At 35.3% G+C, this 20800-nt stretch overlaps 1 protein-coding gene across 2 annotated transcripts; it reads left to right on the plus strand.

Annotated features, from left to right (window-relative positions):
- The first annotated feature begins 275 nt into the window (after positions 1 to 275).
- Positions 276 to 6504, plus strand: LOC123909576 (protein trichome birefringence-like 13). 2 transcript variants are annotated; one of them, XM_045960441.1, is made up of 7 exons: positions 283 to 348; positions 403 to 881; positions 2394 to 2577; positions 3179 to 3319; positions 3847 to 3967; positions 5627 to 5761; positions 5941 to 6504. In XM_045960441.1, the coding sequence occupies exons 2-7, from the start codon at positions 446 to 448 to the stop codon at positions 6202 to 6204; spliced, it is 1281 nt and encodes a 426-aa protein (XP_045816397.1). In that variant the 5' UTR covers positions 283 to 348; positions 403 to 445; the 3' UTR covers positions 6205 to 6504. The 2 variants fall into 2 exon arrangements, with proteins under 2 accessions (XP_045816398.1, XP_045816397.1); XM_045960442.1 differs by having other exon boundaries at positions 276 to 881.
- The last annotated feature ends 14296 nt before the right edge of the window (positions 6505 to 20800 follow it).

The following is a 20800-nucleotide window of genomic DNA, read 5'->3' on the forward strand; positions in this document are numbered from 1 at the left end:
GCTGAATATAAGGCACTAGGTTTGATTTAGGTTCCATTTGGATTAGCTTATTTTTGAGCTTATACAAACAGCTTATTCAATATAAATTAGATTTTATGTTATTTTATAAGTTCACACTAGTGAAAATTATATTTTTATAAACTATTTTATCATAAACTACATTAAAAAACTTATAATAATACATAAAAATTATACAAGTTATTTGCATAATCTCAAAAATAAATTAATAATAGAATTTTGGGTAGTAATCTTGGTTTCCATCCCCAAGTTACTGTAAACCAAAAAAATTAGTTGAAAATACCAAATTGGTGGTTTACTACTGGTTTCTGTCTTTACAAGTTACAACAAACCATTTGACGGTGAATCACATCCTCTCGCAGTTCACTCTTCTAAACTGAACCTACCTGCAAAATTCATCTTCACCAAAAACACTCACATCATTGGCATGGCCACAACCACAAGATCACCAACAACAAATCAACAGCAAAAGAAAAAACAACAACACTTGTCACTATTCCCACTTCTTTCACTTCTCTCTTTCACTTCAATCTTCCTTCTCCTCTCTCAATTCCGCAACACTTCTTCACCATCACTCAAAACTTTCTCTTCAATTCACAATTTCCAAATCAACAATAACAACCGCCGCAGTGGCAGTGCCAATTGTGATTACTCTAACGGAAATTGGATCTACGATGATGAGTCCAGAATTTCGAGATACGATGAAACTTGTAAGGAGATTTTTAAGGGTTGGAATTGTATAAAAGGGAATAAATCTAATGGTGCAGAAATTGCTAAGTGGAAGTGGAAACCTAATGGCTGTAATGATCTTGAGAGGTTTGATCCAGTTCGGTTTCTTCAGACTCATACACATACCAGCATTGGTAAGGTTCTTTCTGTTTTTGTTGAATATTATGTAGAACCCATATTTCAGTTTCAGATTCTTTGTATTGAGTTAATATTATTAAGAAAGTGATTTTGATACTATTTAGTTTTTAGAGATTGTTTAGGAAAAGCAGAAGATTGTTGAAATTATGCACAGCACAGACATTTCAGATTTTTTGTATTGAGCTCTAGGTTATAAAAAAGTTATTTTGATACTTAATTTAGAGATTAGAGGTTAATTGTTGGTGATTTTAGGAAAAGAAGATGTTTGGTGTTTGTTTATCATAATGAAAATTATTTTTTAAAAAAATTAAGTATAAAAAAGGAGTTTATGGAGAAGCGTTTGTTACAGATTTTTTTTTTCTCAAAATATCACTTTTTTAAAACATAATAATCGATTTTAATAGTTTTCATCTGTTTGTTACAGTTTCTTAAAAAAATGAGAATCTAAAAACTGCTTAAAATGAGAAGCTGTTTTTAGTAGCTTCTCAAAAAATCATTTTTTAAAAAAAGAAGTGATTTTCATACTGGTAAGCAAAAACAAAACAACTCTGTCTTTTCTAACAATTAATCAGTATCAAAATCACTTTTTTTGTAATCTGTAACAAACTGCACAAACAACTTCTTACTTTAGGCAGTTTTTAGATTTTTTAGGATTATCCTTTTTTTGAAAGTCTGCAACAAACAAATGGAAACTTCTAAAAGTGATTATTTTGTTTTAAAAAGGTGATGATTTCATGAAAAACTGTAACAAAAGCACTCTGAAGATTGAAAGTGTGTTTGATCCCGACACAACACTGACACACTCCGACACATTGATTACATTCAACCACTTCTTTTTTATAACTAAATAAGCATTTTGATTCTAGAAAGTGTATGCGTAGAACAATTTAGTCATTTTATGAAATTACAAAGTTTAATCCCTTAAATTAACAAACATCAATCAATTTAGTCTATCAATTGAATTATGAATTATCTCCTTAATAAACATCCATCAATGTCAATAAAAAACCTACATTTGACTTTAGTAGTCTCTTGTTGCATCGAGCTAAGCATAAAGCCTTTGAAACTGGTGCTAAATTTAGAAAAATGATTAAATTCACGACGTTTTTCAATTTAAGTGACTAAGTTGCTATTTTGGGAATTTGGTGGACAAAGTTGAGTGACCCTTACAATTCCAAGGACTAATATGTGGATTTACTCATTTTTAAATTATTGTTGGTGTCAACATGTCAGTATTGGTGTCGTGTCAGGTTTTTGTGTGGGTGATTCTTAGGTTGGAATCAAAATGAAGTGTGCTTTACCTATCGTTAGTTGGTTCAGTGGTGATTGGCGCTGAACTTGGTAGGGAGGACCACGGTTCGATCCCCGCAACTGCGATCAGGAGGGGGCTGGAACCACTTGATGCCATAACTGACCCCCGAACCAGATTAAACTGGTGGTGAAAGCCAAAAAAAAAATGAAGTGTGCTTTTTGGTATTCTTGATAATGGGTGTGTTTCAGTGATGCAGGTTTTGTTGGGGATTCACTCAACAGGAACATGTTTGTGTCTCTTTTCTGCACTCTAAGGAGTAGCGTCTCTAATGGACAGGTTAAGAAATGGAGACCTGCTGGCGCTGACCGTGGATTTACCTTTCTCACTTATAATCTAACTATTGCTTATCACCGGACTAATCTTCTCGCACGTTATGGTAGGTAAGCTAAGCTAAAGATTGCTTGTGCTTTTGTTGTTCTCATGATACGTGTGAATTCATTTGTGAGATTTCTTTGAATTGATGCTTGTATGATTGGTTTCAATTGTGATCCTTGACTTTGCAAAAAATGGCTGATTAATTAATGTGGCTGCAATTGCAAATCACAATGATTTGTGAGGGCCTCCAAAACTTTTATATTGCTGCTAAAATCGTGGTTGCGACTAACAATTAAAATTATGTTGTACACATGCTGCTGTTTGTTACTATATGACAGCAGAACTTTGAACTTCCATTTTGTGGATGTTGCAGACAATTTGCCGATAAATATGGTCGTAATTGCGAATGTGATTCACAGAGTCCTTCCAAATTCTATATTGCGGGTGCAATTGTTATTGTCGATAGCAATTTAAAACTATGTTGTATGCATGCTGATTTTAGTTCTATATGATTGCCGAACTTTCATCCATTTTTCTTATTGGTTATTATTTATGGAGATGCCATGGTTTACATTGTCTTATGTGCTACTATTATTGGACTATGTAATGGCGCTGCTTGTTACATGTTGGCTTGGCCGTGGTTCTTATTCCTCTGTTTGCTTGCAGATGGTTGGCTAGTGAGAATGGTGGTGCCTTAGAATCGCTTGGATTCAAAGAGGGCTATAGAGTTGATGTTGATGTTCCAGATAGTACATGGGCACAAGCTGCAAATTTCCACGATATTTTAATTTTTAACACTGGGCACTGGTAGGTAATACTAGAGTGTTTGTATAATATGTCAATGTGTCATGATTTGTATTTATTGGCCTTGCTTCTATTCACTGATGTTGGAGATTATAGATATTTAAATTATGGGTGGAACCCGAGTTCCCTAGGGTTTGGTTTGACTGGAATGTCTTCTTGTGTGTGCGTTTACGTGAATTTTGAGTTTCCTTTAAGGTTTTCTGGCTAAATTTCTATCCCTATCTGGTTTCATTGATCCCCTTGATTGTTATGATTCATTACAATCAATACAGATAATGTTTTTCATTGCTCTGCTTGCTTATTATTTTCCACTGTTTGAGTCAAGTTGATGTCAGAGTTGTTATTCAACAATTTGAGAAAATTTTAGTTGTATGATAGGTTTAAGTTTAACCATACTGATAATCTCTTTTACGACATGTTATTTTTGCTATTGTAAGTTGATGTTTTAGCTGTTTCTTGCAAATTTTTGAGCAAATTTACTAGAAGATTTTAATTTGGTTAGTCTGATTCTGTTTGGTTCATATTAACAGGTGGTGGGCCCCTTCAAAATTTGACCCTGTGAAGTCACCCATGCTTTTCTTCAAGAAGGGTCAACCAGTAATCCCCCCATTACGTCCAGATCAAGGTCTGGATATGGTTTTAGAGCACATGGTAATCTCTTTTCTTTCTTGTTTTTTTTTGTTGGTAGAATCTCTTTTCTTTCTATTCCTCTTTTATAGGTACTTGGAGGTGGGAACGTATAAATTGTTATCAATATCTCTGAGCTAGTTTTCGTAATTTGATAACAATCATCTAGGTTTCACGCTGATCGACCCGATAGTTTTCACTTCTACTGAATTTTGTGCTTTATTTTCCATATTGATTGTTTCCTCGGCGTATAATAATTAATAATAAGCACATGTCAGGGGTCTAAAGTTCATTTGAGATTGCTTATGGTATTTAGATGTTTTGGCGGCATAGGTGTTTTACCTTGTTATTGAAAGGACTAGAAGATGCTTAGTGGGGGTTCTTAGTTAGTGAAATGGTTTGCTATGAACTTCTATCTGATCTTTTTATAATTTGATAGGTTTGGTTGTAGCACATACTACTCTTGTTGATACTTGATGAAATGAAAGTATTATAATTTAGATTCAAAATTTTAAATAAAACATATCTGTAGACTTTTCACAGTTTGGTTCAGCATGGAAAACTGAACTGCATTGGAAAAACAGTTTGCTTAAACTGAAAAAATATGTATGCTGAACTGAATCGAACTGTTAGTGTACTGTCGAATTGAATTAGTACTGAACTGTTTGCAAACTCTTCACCTGGAAAAATACTGAAAAGACAATTTTGGAATATTACAAAGAAAGGGAAAAAGAAGTTTAAAGATAGGCGTAGTATTTCAAATCACGGCTTAAATTTGTTGGTGGCACTTCCATAAGTCTGCCATGGTTTTGGAAAGGATACTATGACTCTTAATTCAATGGCAAATCAATGTATATACTAGCATTAGTCAAAGGTTTAAAACATCTGAAGTTTGTATATCAAAATTCGTTAAAAGTTGTTGTATTGTAGTGCTATATATTTCTATCTCGGAACTTCAAAAAGCTGCAACTTAATTGCATATGTTGAGATTTAGAACTCAGTCAATGATTACTCAAATTTTCTTAGTTTCCGCCGTCCATATCTGTCGTTAGTAAGGTGAGCTGCAATATACCCCCGATAATATGAGACACAAGTGGCCACATCGGTTGAGAAAAACACCATCCTTTAATTGATCCTTTTAATGCAAATGAAAGCAGTTGATTTTGGGGACAAAAGAATAATAATCTTAGCAAAATGAGGACCTTTCGATGAAAACACTAAATCAGAGATTGCAGGCAACAATAATATGCTCGTCATAATTAATATTGTAGCTCCCATCAAAGAACAAATGAAATCACTAAATCAGTATTTAATGTAGTAGGATTTTGGAAGTAGAGGAAAGGAGACTCGACGATGGGGAATGATTTAAACTCTAAAATCAATCCTTGCCTGAATGCCTAATTGTTATCAAGGAGGAACAATTTGTGAAGAAGATGCACAATTGGAATTTCCTGATTTGGTCTAGGGTTGGGGATTTGTGATTTAGGGTTCTTCTTGTTAACAAACAAGTTTATAATTATGATAGTGAGAGGTGAATGGTTCGACATGGTGCAATTCAGTTTGTAATCTTTATTAAAAACACCAGTTCAGTTTGCGAACTTTGTTTTTGACAGAAACAGTTCAGCTTTTTTTAGTGCGGTTCAGTTTGGTTTTGTTGAACAGTTTAGTTTGGTTTCTTTACAGATATCATATGTGGAGGAAAAAGCACGACCAGACGCAGTCAAATTTTTTCGTACTCAATCACCCAGGCATTTTGAGGGAGGAGATTGGGATCAAGGTGGTTCCTGTCAAAGGGATCAACCTTTATCGGCGGAACAGGTCGGTCAATTTAGTTATTAATTATATTTTCAAGTACTTCTCTAACTAAAACTGCCATCCACCGAGTGACCTATCAATTCCTATTCATTGCAGCAACCTTGAATTCGAGCCCTTTTGTTCTTTTTTAGCTAAACTATTTGAATAAGCTGACTTTGGAATTGTGTTGCCCTCCCTTTTAGGTAGAAGAACTTTTCTCCGTGAAGAATAATGGGACCAATGTCGAGGTTCGATTGGTCAATGAACATCTCTATAAGTCTCTTAAAGGATCCGGTTTCATTATTTTGAACATCACTTACTTGAGTGAGCTTAGGGCTGATGCTCACCCTGCTTCTGCTGGAGGTAAAAAACATGATGATTGCATGCACTGGTGCTTACCTGGAATTACAGATACATGGAATGACTTGTTTGTAGAGCATCTGAATAATATCAAACATAGGAGTTGATAAATTGGTTCTTTATACTACCTTTGTCCCTTTTTACGAACACCCTTTTGCGCTACAAAAGAGAGACTTATAATTAAGTATAGAGGTAGTACTAAATAGAGACAAAATGCATTGTCCAAGTGCATTTTGTTTAATTGGGTTGGTTGCAAAATTCAAGTGTTTGCAGAGGGTTTTCTTGGCATTTTACCCTTTAGTTGTAGCAAAATTCATAGGGATAGTTTGTTTGTCTTGAATTTAAACATTTTATGGTGCCTTTGTTCAGTTTTTAGTTCATTTTTCACTTGCCTTGTCCCATCAGCATGTTCATAATTTTTTTTCTCCCCCTTACTATTTTTTTTTATAAAAATTACTAAAAGTTTCAAAAAAATTACAAATATATGTCAATGTAAGTTTTATTCTACCATCAATAAAATTACCAAGTTTTTTTTTTTTTGACAATAAAAATTACTAAGTTTTATTCTACGTTTGATTTTAAAATTCAGTTTACACATAAAATTATGATTAGTATCTCAATGTAAGTTTTTACCGAACACTAAAACTTCAATTAATAAGCTATCAAACACTTTAAATTTAGATAAAAAAAAAAGTGATTATTCTATGTTTTAATATCCTTTAAACAAGATTTTTAATTTTAATTTTTGAAATACAATAGTTACACATAATTGATGGGATTAAGATTCCCTAAATTCTAAGTTCTAATCTCTTAACATAATTTGTTTTAGGTGTACATGAAATGTTAAAAACTTAAAATCATAATCGAAAGTCATAGACTTTTTCTCAACTTGTTACTAATCAATTGAGACTTAAACGATAAGTGCTAGATTCGGTGTTCTCTTGTGCAACGTCGCAAGGGAGAAGGATGGAAAACGATCACAGAGCCGACATGGACGAGGAAACTCAACCCGCTGCCACCACCACCACCAGCTCCTTCAGATATTTGCAGGTGTCATGAAGAGGAAGAGATTGCTTGTGCTCTTCTCCTTTTTAATACGAAAATTAGTATCAGAGATTACCGAAAAAACTCCAAGATCACCAACTATTGCTTGTGCTCTTCTCCTGCTGTTACGACATCCGTAAAAGGCGCATCTTCATCCAAAGGTAGAGTACGTGTTATGAACAATTTTTTTGGTTGTTCATAACTTGAAGAGATAATTGCTAAAAACTACTAACAAACTACACTAAGTTACAATAACTAACTTCTTCATTCATTTTGCTTTATTATTACATGCACCCAATGTTAATATATATAGCTAACAAACTAATCAATGACTCATCATTATTCTAGATCATTCTAGAACATGAATAATCACATACAATTGACTAATGCATTTTGGGCCTATTTAATCTCTAAGGCCTATATCCATTCATTACGGTACGACCAACTATGCAATTCGTAAGAGGTGCATCTTCAGTCAAAGGCTCATCTGCAAGTCAGGCTGTAACGGCGGAAGTTGATTCTTGGTCTATCTATGTTGGAAATGTTGACTATGCATCTACCGCTGAAATTGTGGGATAGGGAATAGAGTCATTATTCTGATGAATGAATTTAGTCTACCGAAATGTTGTGCGTATGTTGAGTTCCTCAACATTGATGTTGTTCCCAACCACGAGTCTGAGCTGCACAGGCGAAACATAAAGGTTTGTGCCAAGCGTACCAATATACCCGGAATGAACCAATATTCTGGGAGATACACTTGGGTTTTAAGATCCAGAAGGCCACCTCCATTATATCCTAGACCTGGTTATGGAAGCGTTCCAAGGTTGACGTTCCATACGATACAGATTACAGACCATACTAGTGGTCAGCTAAGTTCAATGAGAAAATGACATTCATTACTTGCCATTTAATTTCCTGTTTTTTTTTTACTAAATTTTTCTGTTTCTTACTCTTCGGTATTTTCATATTCTTGGATAATGCTATTTCCTTTTTCAAGTCTAGATTTCATGGCATGTAAAACTGAGATGTACTGTTTGGTTACTGTTTGCTTTGCTTATATAACTTGATTATACGGGGACAAAATATGAAAAATAAAAATTGAGACTTAAAAATGGGATTTTTATCACTTATATGCAGCATGAATCAGTGTCGGAGACTTACCAAAAAAATCAGTGTCGGAGAAAATCATATTTTTCTCAATATTTGTATTAAATTCCATTAATGTTTTCACAATACTTTTAACGTTTTTATTGTAACAAAAAAAAAACTTTTTACCGATAGTTAGTTGGTTCAGTGGTGATTGACGTTGAACTAGGTAGGGAGGACCACGGTTCAATGCCCCGCAACTGCGATCGGAAGGGGGTTGGAACCACTTGAACTGATCCCGAACCAGATTAAACGGGTGGTGAAAGAAAAAAAAAAGTTTTTATAAAAAAACAAAAGAGAAAATTATTATTAATAATAGGGGTACTATTGACCCGTTTACAACTATAATTTGAAATAATCTCCCATGAGATTATAAATTAAACCTCTCACCACACTAACTTGATAACATAGTGTATTATTTGAGATTCTAACAAGGAGTTTTACCATCAGTATAATCACAATTAATACAACATGAACACTTGTGACTTTTACCAACATCTTGACAATTACAATTGTGAGTGGTGGCGCTTGCTCCATATTTAGCATTGAATATGGTAAAACATGTAGGAGAATTCTGACAACTCCCACTCAATGTCATACTTTGGCGACAAAATTTGAATATATCTTTTTGCGCCACATCTAAAACATTGTACGTAGACATCAAAATAAGAATATCGAATTAATTGAACCAATCATAAGAACAAAGTAATTCTAATATTAAAACCAATCATAAGAACAAAGTAATTCTAATATTAAAATTAGTAATAAGACGTGATATGTTTTACCAGATCCATAGTTGAGGTTGAAGAGAGCAAATAAAATTCCAAAAGTTAGGATAATGCTTCCTGCCTTCATCATGATGATATTTTCAATTGAAACCCTAAAATGAAAAAATGTTGAGACGGTGTGAAAAATGAAGAATTACACACCACATGTATATAGGCATCACTAATGACCAATATAGTAACTTTATATTATTTGTCAAATAAATATATTCATTCCATATATATTAATTAATTAGTTTTTTTTGGTAAGATATATATATATTAATTAGTTACGGTCAACATTTAAACATATTTAGTAAATTTTTTATTAATAATATTCTTTTGATAACATGAAATAGTAATAATATAATTTTTATAATATATTTGGTATTGACCATAGTCCTTAAAAATACATCATTATAAAATATTATTTGAAAATAGTTTTAAAACGAAATATATTTTCAAACATATCAATGTCCTACGAACTTAGATTTAGACTTGTTATCTTGTTGGTATTTCCTACTTATATATAATACCTTTGGGATCAATATACAAAGACATTAGTTTTAGTTTCTTTATGTTTTGTTGTTTTTCCTTTACCATTTAACTAGTGGCGAACGTGCCCGTCTGTGTGGCCCAATTTTATGAAAATAAAATGTGTTAAAAAATATAAATGATTTGATGAAAATAAAAAAGTATAGAAGTTACTTTTTATTTGAGAGAAGAAGTTACTAAAATAGAAGTTAAACAAATGTGGAAGTTAAAGAAGAAATATAAAAAAATAAAAAAAAAAAAAAAAAACTGTTATGGGTATTTTGGGAATTACAACAAAAGGCTACACCAAAATTTGAGTATTCCCTTTATTATTAGTATAGATATAGATAAAAGGGTTGAAGAGATAAGAACCGAGAGTTATTAATATTTGTATTAAAATGAAAATAAAAAAAATAAAATAGTACCAAGACCTAAAATATAACAACTCAATATTTGTATTAAATTCCATTAATTTTTTCACAATATTTGTATTAAAATGAAAATAAAAAAAATAAAATAGTACCAAGACCTAAAATATAACAACTCAATATTTGTATTAAATTCCATTAATTTTTTCACAATACTTATAACGTTTTTATAAAAAAAAAATAGAGAAAAGAGAAAATTATTATTAATAATTGTGGTACTATTGACCAATCTATTATTTATATATTTAGGAGTTTCTTTCTCATGGTCTTATTCCTATGTGGCACCATTTCCTTGATCCATGTCTTATGTGGCATTCTAATATTTCTCCAATTCCTATGTGGCTAACTATGAAGGCCTTTGCAATTTCTCTAATACATGATGATATCATTTTACTTAGAATCTTTGGCTAATTTGAAAATTCAATCATTTCTCAAATTGTATATGATATTTTGAATTAGTTGTCAATTGCATAATAATTAATACATGTTTTTCGGATGAAAGACACATTATAAAGGTCATAATTTTATTCTAAATAATTGTATATAATAAAAAATAATATTTCTATTTTGAATAATTGTATACTATTATTGCACTGAAAGAAACAATAAACATATAATTTTTTTGGTAATTTATAGTCATAATAATACTTTCTGTAGCAAAAAAAAAATAGTAATTATAATAATAATAATCTATTATTTATATATTTAGGAGTTTCTTTCTCATGGTCTTATTCCTATGTGGCACCATTTCCTTGATCCATGTCTTATGTGGTATTCTAATATTTCTCCAATTCCTATGTGGCTAACTATGAAGGCCTTTGCAATTTCTCTAATACATGATGATATCATTTTACTTAGAATCTTTGGCTAATTTGAAAATTCAATCATTTCTCAAATTGTATATGATATTTTGAATTAGTTGTCAATTGCATAATAATTAATACATGTTTTTCGGATGAAAGACACATTATAAAGGTCATAATTTTATTCTAAATAATTGTATATAATAAAAAATAATATTTCTATTTTGAATAATTGTATACTATTATTGCACTGAAAGAAACAATAAACATATAATTTTTTTGGTAATTTATAGTCATAATAATACTTTCTGTAGCAAAAAAAAAATAGTAATTATAATAATAATAATAATAATAATAATAATAATAATTTTATATACACGTTTTTTTTAATATTAATTCACACGAAAATAATTCTTTTATAATGTAAAAAGAAAATAATCTAACATTTATATTAATTATTCGCGTAATATATAAGTTTTTGCATTATTTAAATGAAATATTTAAAATAAATTCAATAAAAAATAATTGTAGAATGCCATTTATTATTTCGAATTTTCTTATAATTTTTTTATCAATTTCGAAAAATTACTGTTTCAGTATTAATTATTGATATTGATTCATGAAAAGAATCGGTTTATTTTACACATTATTAGCATTCAATATATTCCAATTTTACGAGATTCTTAGCTTATTTAAAAAAATTAATTATTAATTATTGTCTTACTATATAAGTTTTTGCATTAGCTAGATCAAAATGGTTAAAATAAAAAAAAATTATAGATTATAATATATTATTTCAAAAAAAAAAAACAATTTTTTATGAATTTCGAAAAATTACTAATTTCTATATTTTTTTTGTTTTCACCACCAATTTAATCTGGTTCGGGACAAGTTCAACGTCAATCACCACTGACCAACTAACTATTGGTCTAATTTCTATATTAATTAGTTATGCAAATTTAATATTTTTTTTATTCATGTACGTCCAAATAATTCATTTGTGTGAAATTTTTATTTTTATTTTGTGTAAAATATTGATATATTCCAAAAAAGGAATCAATATATTTTTAATTAATTTTTAGTAATGGTTTTTTTTTTTTTTTTTGAATCAAAAAGAAAACTTTGATTAATTCAAAAACCAAAGGTACAAGGCGATCGCAAGGATCCAGCCCACAGGATCAAAAACGACAAAAGAAACAACCAAAGAAAAGGACTATTTACATCATGAGTTTAGCTAGGCATGTCCTTAATTTTCTATTGGTCCAACCCCTATAGACAATAGTATCAATAATTTTCTCATCAGTATGATTGTTCTGTACAGCATTACCAAAACTAATATCATTTCGATACCTCCAAACCTCATAGACACATTCAGTGAAGGCCAATTTTAGGATCTTTGCACGACCTCCTTTACCTTTAGTCTGTTTCATAATCCACTCCACTTCTTGACACCAGCCCAGTGGATAATGAGCAATCTGAATCCATTCAAGGACTTTCCTCCAAATATCTCTTGTTTCATTACAATCAAACATAAGGTGCTGCTGAGTTTCATCAGCACTGCAGAAGCAACAACAAGTTGTGTCAATAATCCCAAACTTGTGTAATCTGTCACGAGTTGCCAACCTCCCATTACAAGCAATCCAGAGGTTGACAAGAGCTCTAGGACGGGCCACGTTTCCGTAGAACAAAGTTCTCCACGGAACACTTTGAGATCTATCATAATTAGCCAAGTACATCTTTCTCATATTAAATTTCTGGGCATTCAACATCTCTGTCCACACCGGATTTTGAAGGGTATACTCGCGTTGCTTCATAACAGCCTTCATTATCCAGGAGGCATTATCTGGTATAGAAGCCTCCATGATCTGCTGGTTTTTAGTATAATATGCATGGATCCATTTTACCCAAAGGCTATCTGATTTGCCACAAAGATTCCATAACAGTTTCAGCAAAGAAATATGATTCCAACCCTCAAGGTCAATGAGATTCAGACCACCATTACGCTTAGGTTGGCACACAGATTTCCAAGCAACGGGGGCTTTACGGCTTTTCTCTATACTACCCGTCCAGAAGAAAGTCCGACATATGGAGTTAATCTTACGTATCACTGCTTTCGGGAAAGGCAAACACTGCATCCAATAATTCGTCATAGCAAAAATTACACTTTTGAGAAGCTGAATTCTCCCTGCGTAGCTTAGGAGTTTAGAACTCCAATGAGTGATTCTTCCAACAATTCTATCAATCAGGTCCATGTAGTTGTGTATAGCTAATTTCTTACTAGTCATGGGAATTCCAAGGTATCTGAAAGGAAGCTTACCTTCTTCAAATTGAGTGATTCTTTTAATATCATTCTTAGTCTCTTGGTCTACACCACCAAAGAAGATGAAGCATTTGGCAGGGTTGACTTTGAGGCCAGTCGACTGAGAGAACTTATCAAAGGCTTCCATCATAATAGCAACAGATCCTGTATCACCTCTAGAAAATAATAAAATATCATCAGCAAAACATAAATTGGTGAGACCCAGTTTCTCACACTTGGCATGAAAATTGAAGTTGTGATTTTTTTGCATTCTTTGAAAGCACCGGTTTAAATACTCCATCATGATGACAAATAACAGCGGAGAGATAGGGTCCCCTTGACGAAGGCCCCGCTTAGCTTTCATAAAGGTGGTGTAGTTCCCATTGATGTTGAACCTGTAAGAGACAGACGTCACAGCTAACATGATCCAGTTTGTAAACTGTTTCGGGAAGCCAATTTCATGCAGAACACTTTCCATAGCTTTCCAATCAATAGTGTCATACGCTTTTTGAATATCAAGTTGCATCATGCATCTAGGGGTTCCCCCTTTTCTATTGTACCCTTTAATCAGCTCATAAGTCAATAGAATATGATTATGAATAACCTGACCTGGCATAAAAGCAGCTTGGTTCTGGCCAACAATGCTTGTCAGCACCTCCCCCATTCTCTTGGTTAGAACTTTAGAGATAATTTTGTATATAGTGCTGCAACAAGAAATTGGCCTATACTCCTTAATCCTCTTCGCCTCTTTACTCTTAGGGATCAGAGTAACTAACGTGCAATTTGCAGCCTTGTACATTCTGCCACTTTCAAAGAAATCGTGAACCGCAGCCAAAACATCAGGTTTTACAATTTTCCACGCTTTCTTAAAGAAGTAAGCTCCATAGCCATCGATGCCGGGCGACTTCAGATCACCAATACTCTGTAGAGCACTTTCAATTTCTTTCTCAGTGATAGGGGCAATCAGTTTCTCTCTTTGTGCATTACTAAGTTGAGGGCCTTCTCGCATCACAGTGATGTCAATACCATTTAGATTAGTGTCAGCCGTGCCCATGAGCTTATTGTAGAAGCTCGTAACCTCTTCTTCAATATCTTCTTGGTTTGTAATTTGGGTACCACCCTCTGTAACGACCCATTTTTCGTATTCGTATATTTTATTAAATGTATTTTATTTATTAATTGGCTTTTATTATTTTAGTGAGCGACGAATAATTATTTAGCCGAACGTAAGTTATTAGACGCGAGAACCATTGTTTTGGGCTTATGGGCGTGAGAGGCAATGGGCCTAAGCCAATTGGGCTTGGTTCATGACCATGGAAAGTAGTATAAGTAACAAGTCAAACACATGAATAGTTTCACAATTCATTTTCTTTGAACTTTGAGTGAGTAAGAGCAAGAGCAAAACCATAGAACAAGGGCTAGGGTTTGATCAAGAGAGAAAGCTTGAGCAAGAGAAGGCTTGGATCATCATCTTTGCTTAAGGTAAGAGATTAGAATTCATGATTCTTGAGTGACAAGGAGGGGGGAGATTGTCTATGTCTCCGTTCCCGAACTCTCCCACTCAATTTCTTTTAGACTTTTGATAAGCTTTTGTATGTGAGTGTGATGTTCTTCATCATCACTTTGTATGTGTTAATCACTAGCTTGATTTCATGATAAATATGTATGTGTTTGGATCATGTTGAAAAAGTTTATGAAAGTTACTTAAAACCCAAGAAATTGGCATGATTTTGATTATTTGAGGTGTTTGGATGTTTAGAAGGGATGATTAATGTTCCTTGATACCATATATGTTTGGAATGGCTGTTTATAAGAATTTATAACATGTTTGGATGAATTTTTGAGTTGATTTGAGGTTAAACCGCCTTAGATAACTCAAGAACAGATATTTCTGGTGTAGTTCGCTACGGGTTCGCTACGGCTTCGCTACGGCTTCGCTTAGCGAATAAGTTCGCTACCTGTTCGCTACGGCTTCGCTTAGCGAATAAGTTCGCTACCTGTTCGCCATGTACCTGTAACCCTCTGATGTAGTTCGCTACGGGTTCGCTACGGATTCGCTACGGATTCGCTACGGCTTCGCTTAGCGAATAAGTTCGCTACCTGTTCGCTACGGCTTCGCTTAGCGAATAAGTTCGCTACCTGTTCGCCATGTACCTGTAACCCTCTGATGTAGTTCGCTACGGGTTCGCTACGGATTCGCTACGGGTTCGCTACGGGTTCGCTACGGATTCGCTTAGCGAACAGCACTGTGACAGCAACTTTTTGATAATTGTTTTAAATGCAATTAGGCACTTGTAACATGGTTTAAGGGTATCCTTACATGATTGTTGATACATGTTGATACTGTTAATGCTTATTGTTAATCGTTATATGATTGATAAACGGGTATGCAATAAGTTGTAGCTTAAGTGAGCAATGTTATGTTTTGGCATTAATTTGCAATGTTAAGTGAATGTGTTAGGATTGTGTTCCCGCATTCATAAAAGAGTAGCTTCGAGCTAGAGAATATCATATGGTTGATATGTGTATGCATACATGCATTCATGATTGTATGTGAACATTGGAAACTTGGGTTCCAATAACGAAAATGGATTATGTGTCCATAATGAAGCCGAGGATCGGATTAGATGAATCCATGAGTCCGGAGTTGCTATCCAACAGGATATAAAACTGTGTTGGCTTATCCAAGGGAGATAAGATGGTTCGGTAAGTTCCGACATATCCAGCATGATATAAAACTGTTCTTGGTCCACCGTTGGTGAGACATCTTGGTACCACATGCATTTAGTTATGTCTAGGGATGGCATGACAGTGAATTAATTGGCATTAGATACCTTAGGGTAAATGCGCATATATTTGATAAATGGTATGTGACATTATTTGGTTGAAATTGTGTTGAACCTTATTAATTGATAATCGTTTAGTGCGATGCTTTGGCGTGAGTTAGAATATGTATGATGTAGTTCGAAAGTGCAAGACCTTTCTTATGCTCGTATGATATGCGATTATGTTTTTCTAACTCTCTGCTTTGTGTTATTTGCTGGACCTTTGGGGGTTCAGATATTCAGGCTGAGGACTGTGCCGACGTTTAGACTGCTGTTGTAGCGTGGGGTGGAAATACCTTTTGGTGAGGAGACTTAGCATAGATTACTCCTCTTAGTACTAGCTTTTGACTAGAGTTTGTAAATAGTAAATGCTCTGGTAATGTAACATCGAGTCGGGGTTTACGCTTGGATTTCATCGTATATCGGTGTTACCTTTTTGATATGCTAGTTCTTGTATAAGTGACATCCTTAGGGATGAATATGGCTTATGTATATATATATATATATATATATATATATATATATATATATATATATATGTATATATATGCCTGCTTGGTTTGTTATGATTCCGCTGTTGCTTTTCATGTTAAACTTCATGACGCTCTGTGTGTATGCTTGTGTTTTAATTACCGCGTGGCACTCTGCCTTTACACTTGTTGAAAAGTTTTTAAAATTACGTTTTTAAGGGTAGTATGGGTTAGGGTGTTACAATAGTGGTATCAGAGCAGGTCGGTTCGTGTGAACCAACTAGGACTTTTCTTTTCCCCGTATGAGCATGTGTAGGGAACACTGTTAGTACTTTCTAACGTCTAGTTGTGATTCGTTCAGGAATCATGGCTGCTGCGAGGACGAATGCTCAGATTGCGGAGGCTTTGGCCGCACTCACCAACATAGTGGTTAGAGATCATCAACCTGGAAGAGAGGTAGAGATGAGGTTGGAAAGGTTCATGAAGCAGAAACCGCCAACATTTACCGGAGGTTACAACCCGGATGGAGCTCACAAGTGGCTGGAGGAACTTGAAATAATTTTTGAAGCAATGGATTGTTCCGAGGAAGGGAAGACAACCCTTGGAACATATGTGTTGCGTGAGGAAGCGAATGTGTGGTGGAAGAACGCCAAGTTGAGGCTAGGACCCGGTGGTATGGCTATACCATGGGCGAGGTTTAAAAGAGAATTTTTGGTTAAGTATTTTCCTGTGGATGTGAAGAATAAGAAGGTGGTGGAATTCATGGAGTTGAAACAGGGAAATATGACGGTAGCTGACTATGCCGTCAAGTTTGAGACTTTGTGTGCGTTTAGCCCGCATTACAACACTTTGGAAGCGGAGAACGACAAGTGTGTGAAGTTTGAAAGTGGTCTACGTCCAGACATTAAGCATATGATTGGATTTTCACAGATAAGGGATTTTGCGACCCTTGTGAACAAGAGTAGGATCTGTGATGAAGATGGTAGGGCAAAGGTGAACTACTACAAAGCTGTGAACGACCGAAAAGGGAAAGGACAAGAGCGCGGAAAACCTTATGATAACCGCGGTAGGGGTAATACAAGTGGTGGTAAGAAGCCGGTGAATGGAAGTTGTTACAACTGTGGAGAACGGGGTCATATGTCTTATGATTGCCCGAAGAGAGGAGATAGGTGTAAGAATTGTGGAAAACTGGGCCACAAGACCGAAGTTTGTAGAGGAAGAGTGGTGTGTTTCAACTGTGGAGATGAAGGCCACAAGAGTCTGACTTGTAAGAAGCCCAAGAAGGTGATGGGCAAGGTGTTTGCTTTGAGTGGAGAGGATGCTAGCCTTGAGGACAATCTCATTAGAGGTACGTGTTTCATCTATGACACTCCTTTAATTGCGATTATAGATACGGGAGCGACGCATTCTTTTATTTCTTTGGATTGTGCGAAGCGTCTTAGTATTCCTTTAACGGATATGATGGGTAGGATGGAAATAGAAACTCCTGCTAATGGTTCAGTGATTACCCGACAAGTATGTCGTAATTGCCCCGTAACCATTTTTGATAAGCACTTTGGTATGGATTTAGTGTGTATTCCACTTAGTAGTATGGATGTAATTTTTGGTATGAATTGGTTAATCTTCAACCGAATTCATATCAACTGTCGTGAGAAGGCCGTTGTTTTTCCGAAGCCGGAGGAGAACTTGCATTTGATGAGCGGGAAGGAAGTATCGGAAGCATTGAAAGAACATGCCGAGATGTTCATGATGTTTGCATCATTGAAACTCGAAGGAGGAGTTAAGACAGAAGAGTTACCGATCGTTTGTGAATTCCCAGATGTGTTTCCGGATGATATATCTGACGTGCCTCCAAAGCGAGAGGTAGAGTTTTCTATCGACCTAGTACCTGGAACTAGTCCGATATCGATGGCGCCGTATCGAATGTCAGCGTCTGAGTTGAATGAATTGAAGAAGCAACTTGAAGAGCTGCTTGAGAAGAGGTTTGTTCGACCGAGTGTTTCGCCATGGGGAGCGCCGGTGTTGCTTGTGAAGAAGAAAGATGGAAGCATGAGATTATGTATAGACTATCGTCAGTTGAACAAAGTGACGATCAAGAATAAATATCCACTTCCGAGGATAGATGATTTGATGGATCAACTAGTTGGAGCTTGCGTGTTTAGTAAGATCGATTTGAGATTTGGATACCATCAGATTAGAGTGAAGACGGAAGACATACCTAAGACTGCATTTAGGACGAGGTATGGGCACTACGAGTATTCAGTTATGCCGTTTGGTGTGACCAATGCACCTGGAGTTTTCATGGAGTATATGAACCGAATTTTCCATTCATTTTTGGATAGATTCGTGGTGGTGTTCATCGACGACATTTTGATTTACTCAAAATCCGAGGAAGAGCACGAAGAGCACTTGAGGATTGTTTTGCAAGTCTTGAAGGAGAAGAAGTTGTATGCCAAGTTGTCGAAGTGTGAATTTTGGATGAAAGAGGTGAGTTTCCTAGGGCATATAATTTCAAGTGGAGGAATCGCGGTAGATCCTGCGAAGGTTGACGCTGTGTCACAGTGGGGAACGCCGGAATCTGTTTCAGAGATTAGAAGTTTCCTTGGTTTAGCCGGTTATTATAGAAGATTCATCGAAGGTTTTTCGAAGTTGGCTTTGCCGTTAACCAAGTTGACGAGGAAAGATCAAGCGTTTGTTTGGGATGGTAATTGTGAGAAGAGTTTCCAAGAGCTCAAGAGAAGATTGACTACTGCACCCGTGTTGATTTTACCCGATGCCAAAGAGTCGTTCGTCGTGTATTGCGATGCTTCGAAGTTAGGACTTGGTGGAGTGCTTATGCAAGGGGGTAATGTGGTAGCATATGCTTCAAGGCAACTGAAGGTTCACGAGAGGAACTATCCAACGCATGATTTGGAGTTAGCCGCAGTGGTGTTTGCTTTGAAAGTGTGGAGACACTACTTGTATGGATCGAGGTTCGAAGTGTTTAGTGATCACAAGAGTCTGAGATACTTATTCGACCAGAAGGAGTTGAATATGAGGCAACGAAGATGGCTCGAATTCTTAAAGGACTACGATTTTGAATTGAGTTATCACCCCGGAAAAGCCAATGTGGTGGCCGATGCATTAAGTAGGAAAACTTTGCATATGTCATCATTGATGGTGAGAGAGTTGGAGTTGATTGAAGAATTCCGAGACTTGAGTCTTGTGTGTGAGGTTACTTCTTCAAGTGTGAAGCTTGGGATGTTGAGATTGACGAATCCTTTTCTTGAAGATATTAAAGAACGTCAGAAATCGGATAAGAAATTGATGGAGAAGATGGTACTCATCAATGAAGGCAAGGAGACCAATATCAAGATTGACAAAAGTGGAGTCATGAGATTTCACGGAAGAGTTTGTGTACCGGATGTACCCGAATTAAAGAGAATGATCATGGAAGAAGGTCACAGAAGTGGTTTGAGTATTCATCCTGGAGTAACCAAGATGTATCAGGATTTGAGGAAGTTGTTTTGGTGGCCGGGAATGAAGAGGCAGATTTCTGAATTTGTTTATTCATGCTTAACTTGTCAGAAATCGAAGATCGAACATCAGAAGCCGTTTGGTTTGTTGCAACCAATGTTTATACCCGAATGGAAATGGGATAGCATTGCAATGGATTTTGTGGGAGGTTTACCGAAGACCAAGAAAAGTAACGAGGTGATTTGGGTAGTGGTAGATCGTCTGACGAAGTGTGCTCACTTCATTGCTATCAGGAAAGGTACTTTGGTGCCTAAGTTGGCCGAGATTTATGTGGAGCAGATTGTGAAGCTACATGGTATTCCAACAAGTATTATTTCGGATAGAGATCCGAGATTTACTTCTAGATTTTGGGAAAGCTTGCAAGAAGCTTTAGGAACGAAGTTGAGGTTGAGTTCAGCGTATCACCCTCAGACAGATGGTCAGTCGGAGAGGACGATACAATCCTTAGAGGATTTGTTGAGGGCTTGTGTTTTGGAGCAAAACGTGAATTGGGATTCTTGTTTGCCATTGGTAGAGTTTACATACAACAACAGTTACCATTCTAGTATCGGAATGGCACCGTTTGAGGCTTTGTATGGGAGAAGGTGTAGGACACCTCTGTGTTGGTATGAAACTGGAGAAGGTGCAATTCTTGGACCAGAGATTGTACAAGAAACAACAGAGAAGATTCGGATGATTCGTGAGAAGATGAAAACGTCTCAGAGTCGACAGAAGAGTTATCATGATAAGAGGAGGAAGGACATTGAATTCCAAGAAGGGGATCATGTATTCCTACGAGTTACATCGACTACTGGAGTAGGACGTGCGTTGAAGTCGCGGAAGTTGACATCGAGGTTTATTGGACCATTTGAGATTTTGAAGCGAGTTGGGAAAG

The sequence above is a fragment of the Trifolium pratense genome, linkage group LG2 (assembly GCF_020283565.1).
Source record: "Trifolium pratense cultivar HEN17-A07 linkage group LG2, ARS_RC_1.1, whole genome shotgun sequence".
Lineage (NCBI taxonomy): Eukaryota > Viridiplantae > Streptophyta > Magnoliopsida > Fabales > Fabaceae > Trifolium > Trifolium pratense.

What these genes read in the sequence shown, in the direction of transcription:
- LOC123909576 (XM_045960442.1), top strand. Translation starts at nt 446, where the DNA reads ATGGCCACAACCACAAGATCACCAACAACAAATCAACAGCAAAAGAAA. An exon ending in ATTTTTAACACTGGGCACTG is followed by an intron (nt 3,320 to 3,846) that starts GTAGGTAATACT and finishes TCATATTAACAG; the next exon opens with GTGGTGGGCCCCTTCAAAAT. An exon ending in ATATGGTTTTAGAGCACATG is followed by an intron (nt 3,968 to 5,626) that starts GTAATCTCTTTT and finishes GTTTCTTTACAG; the next exon opens with ATATCATATGTGGAGGAAAA.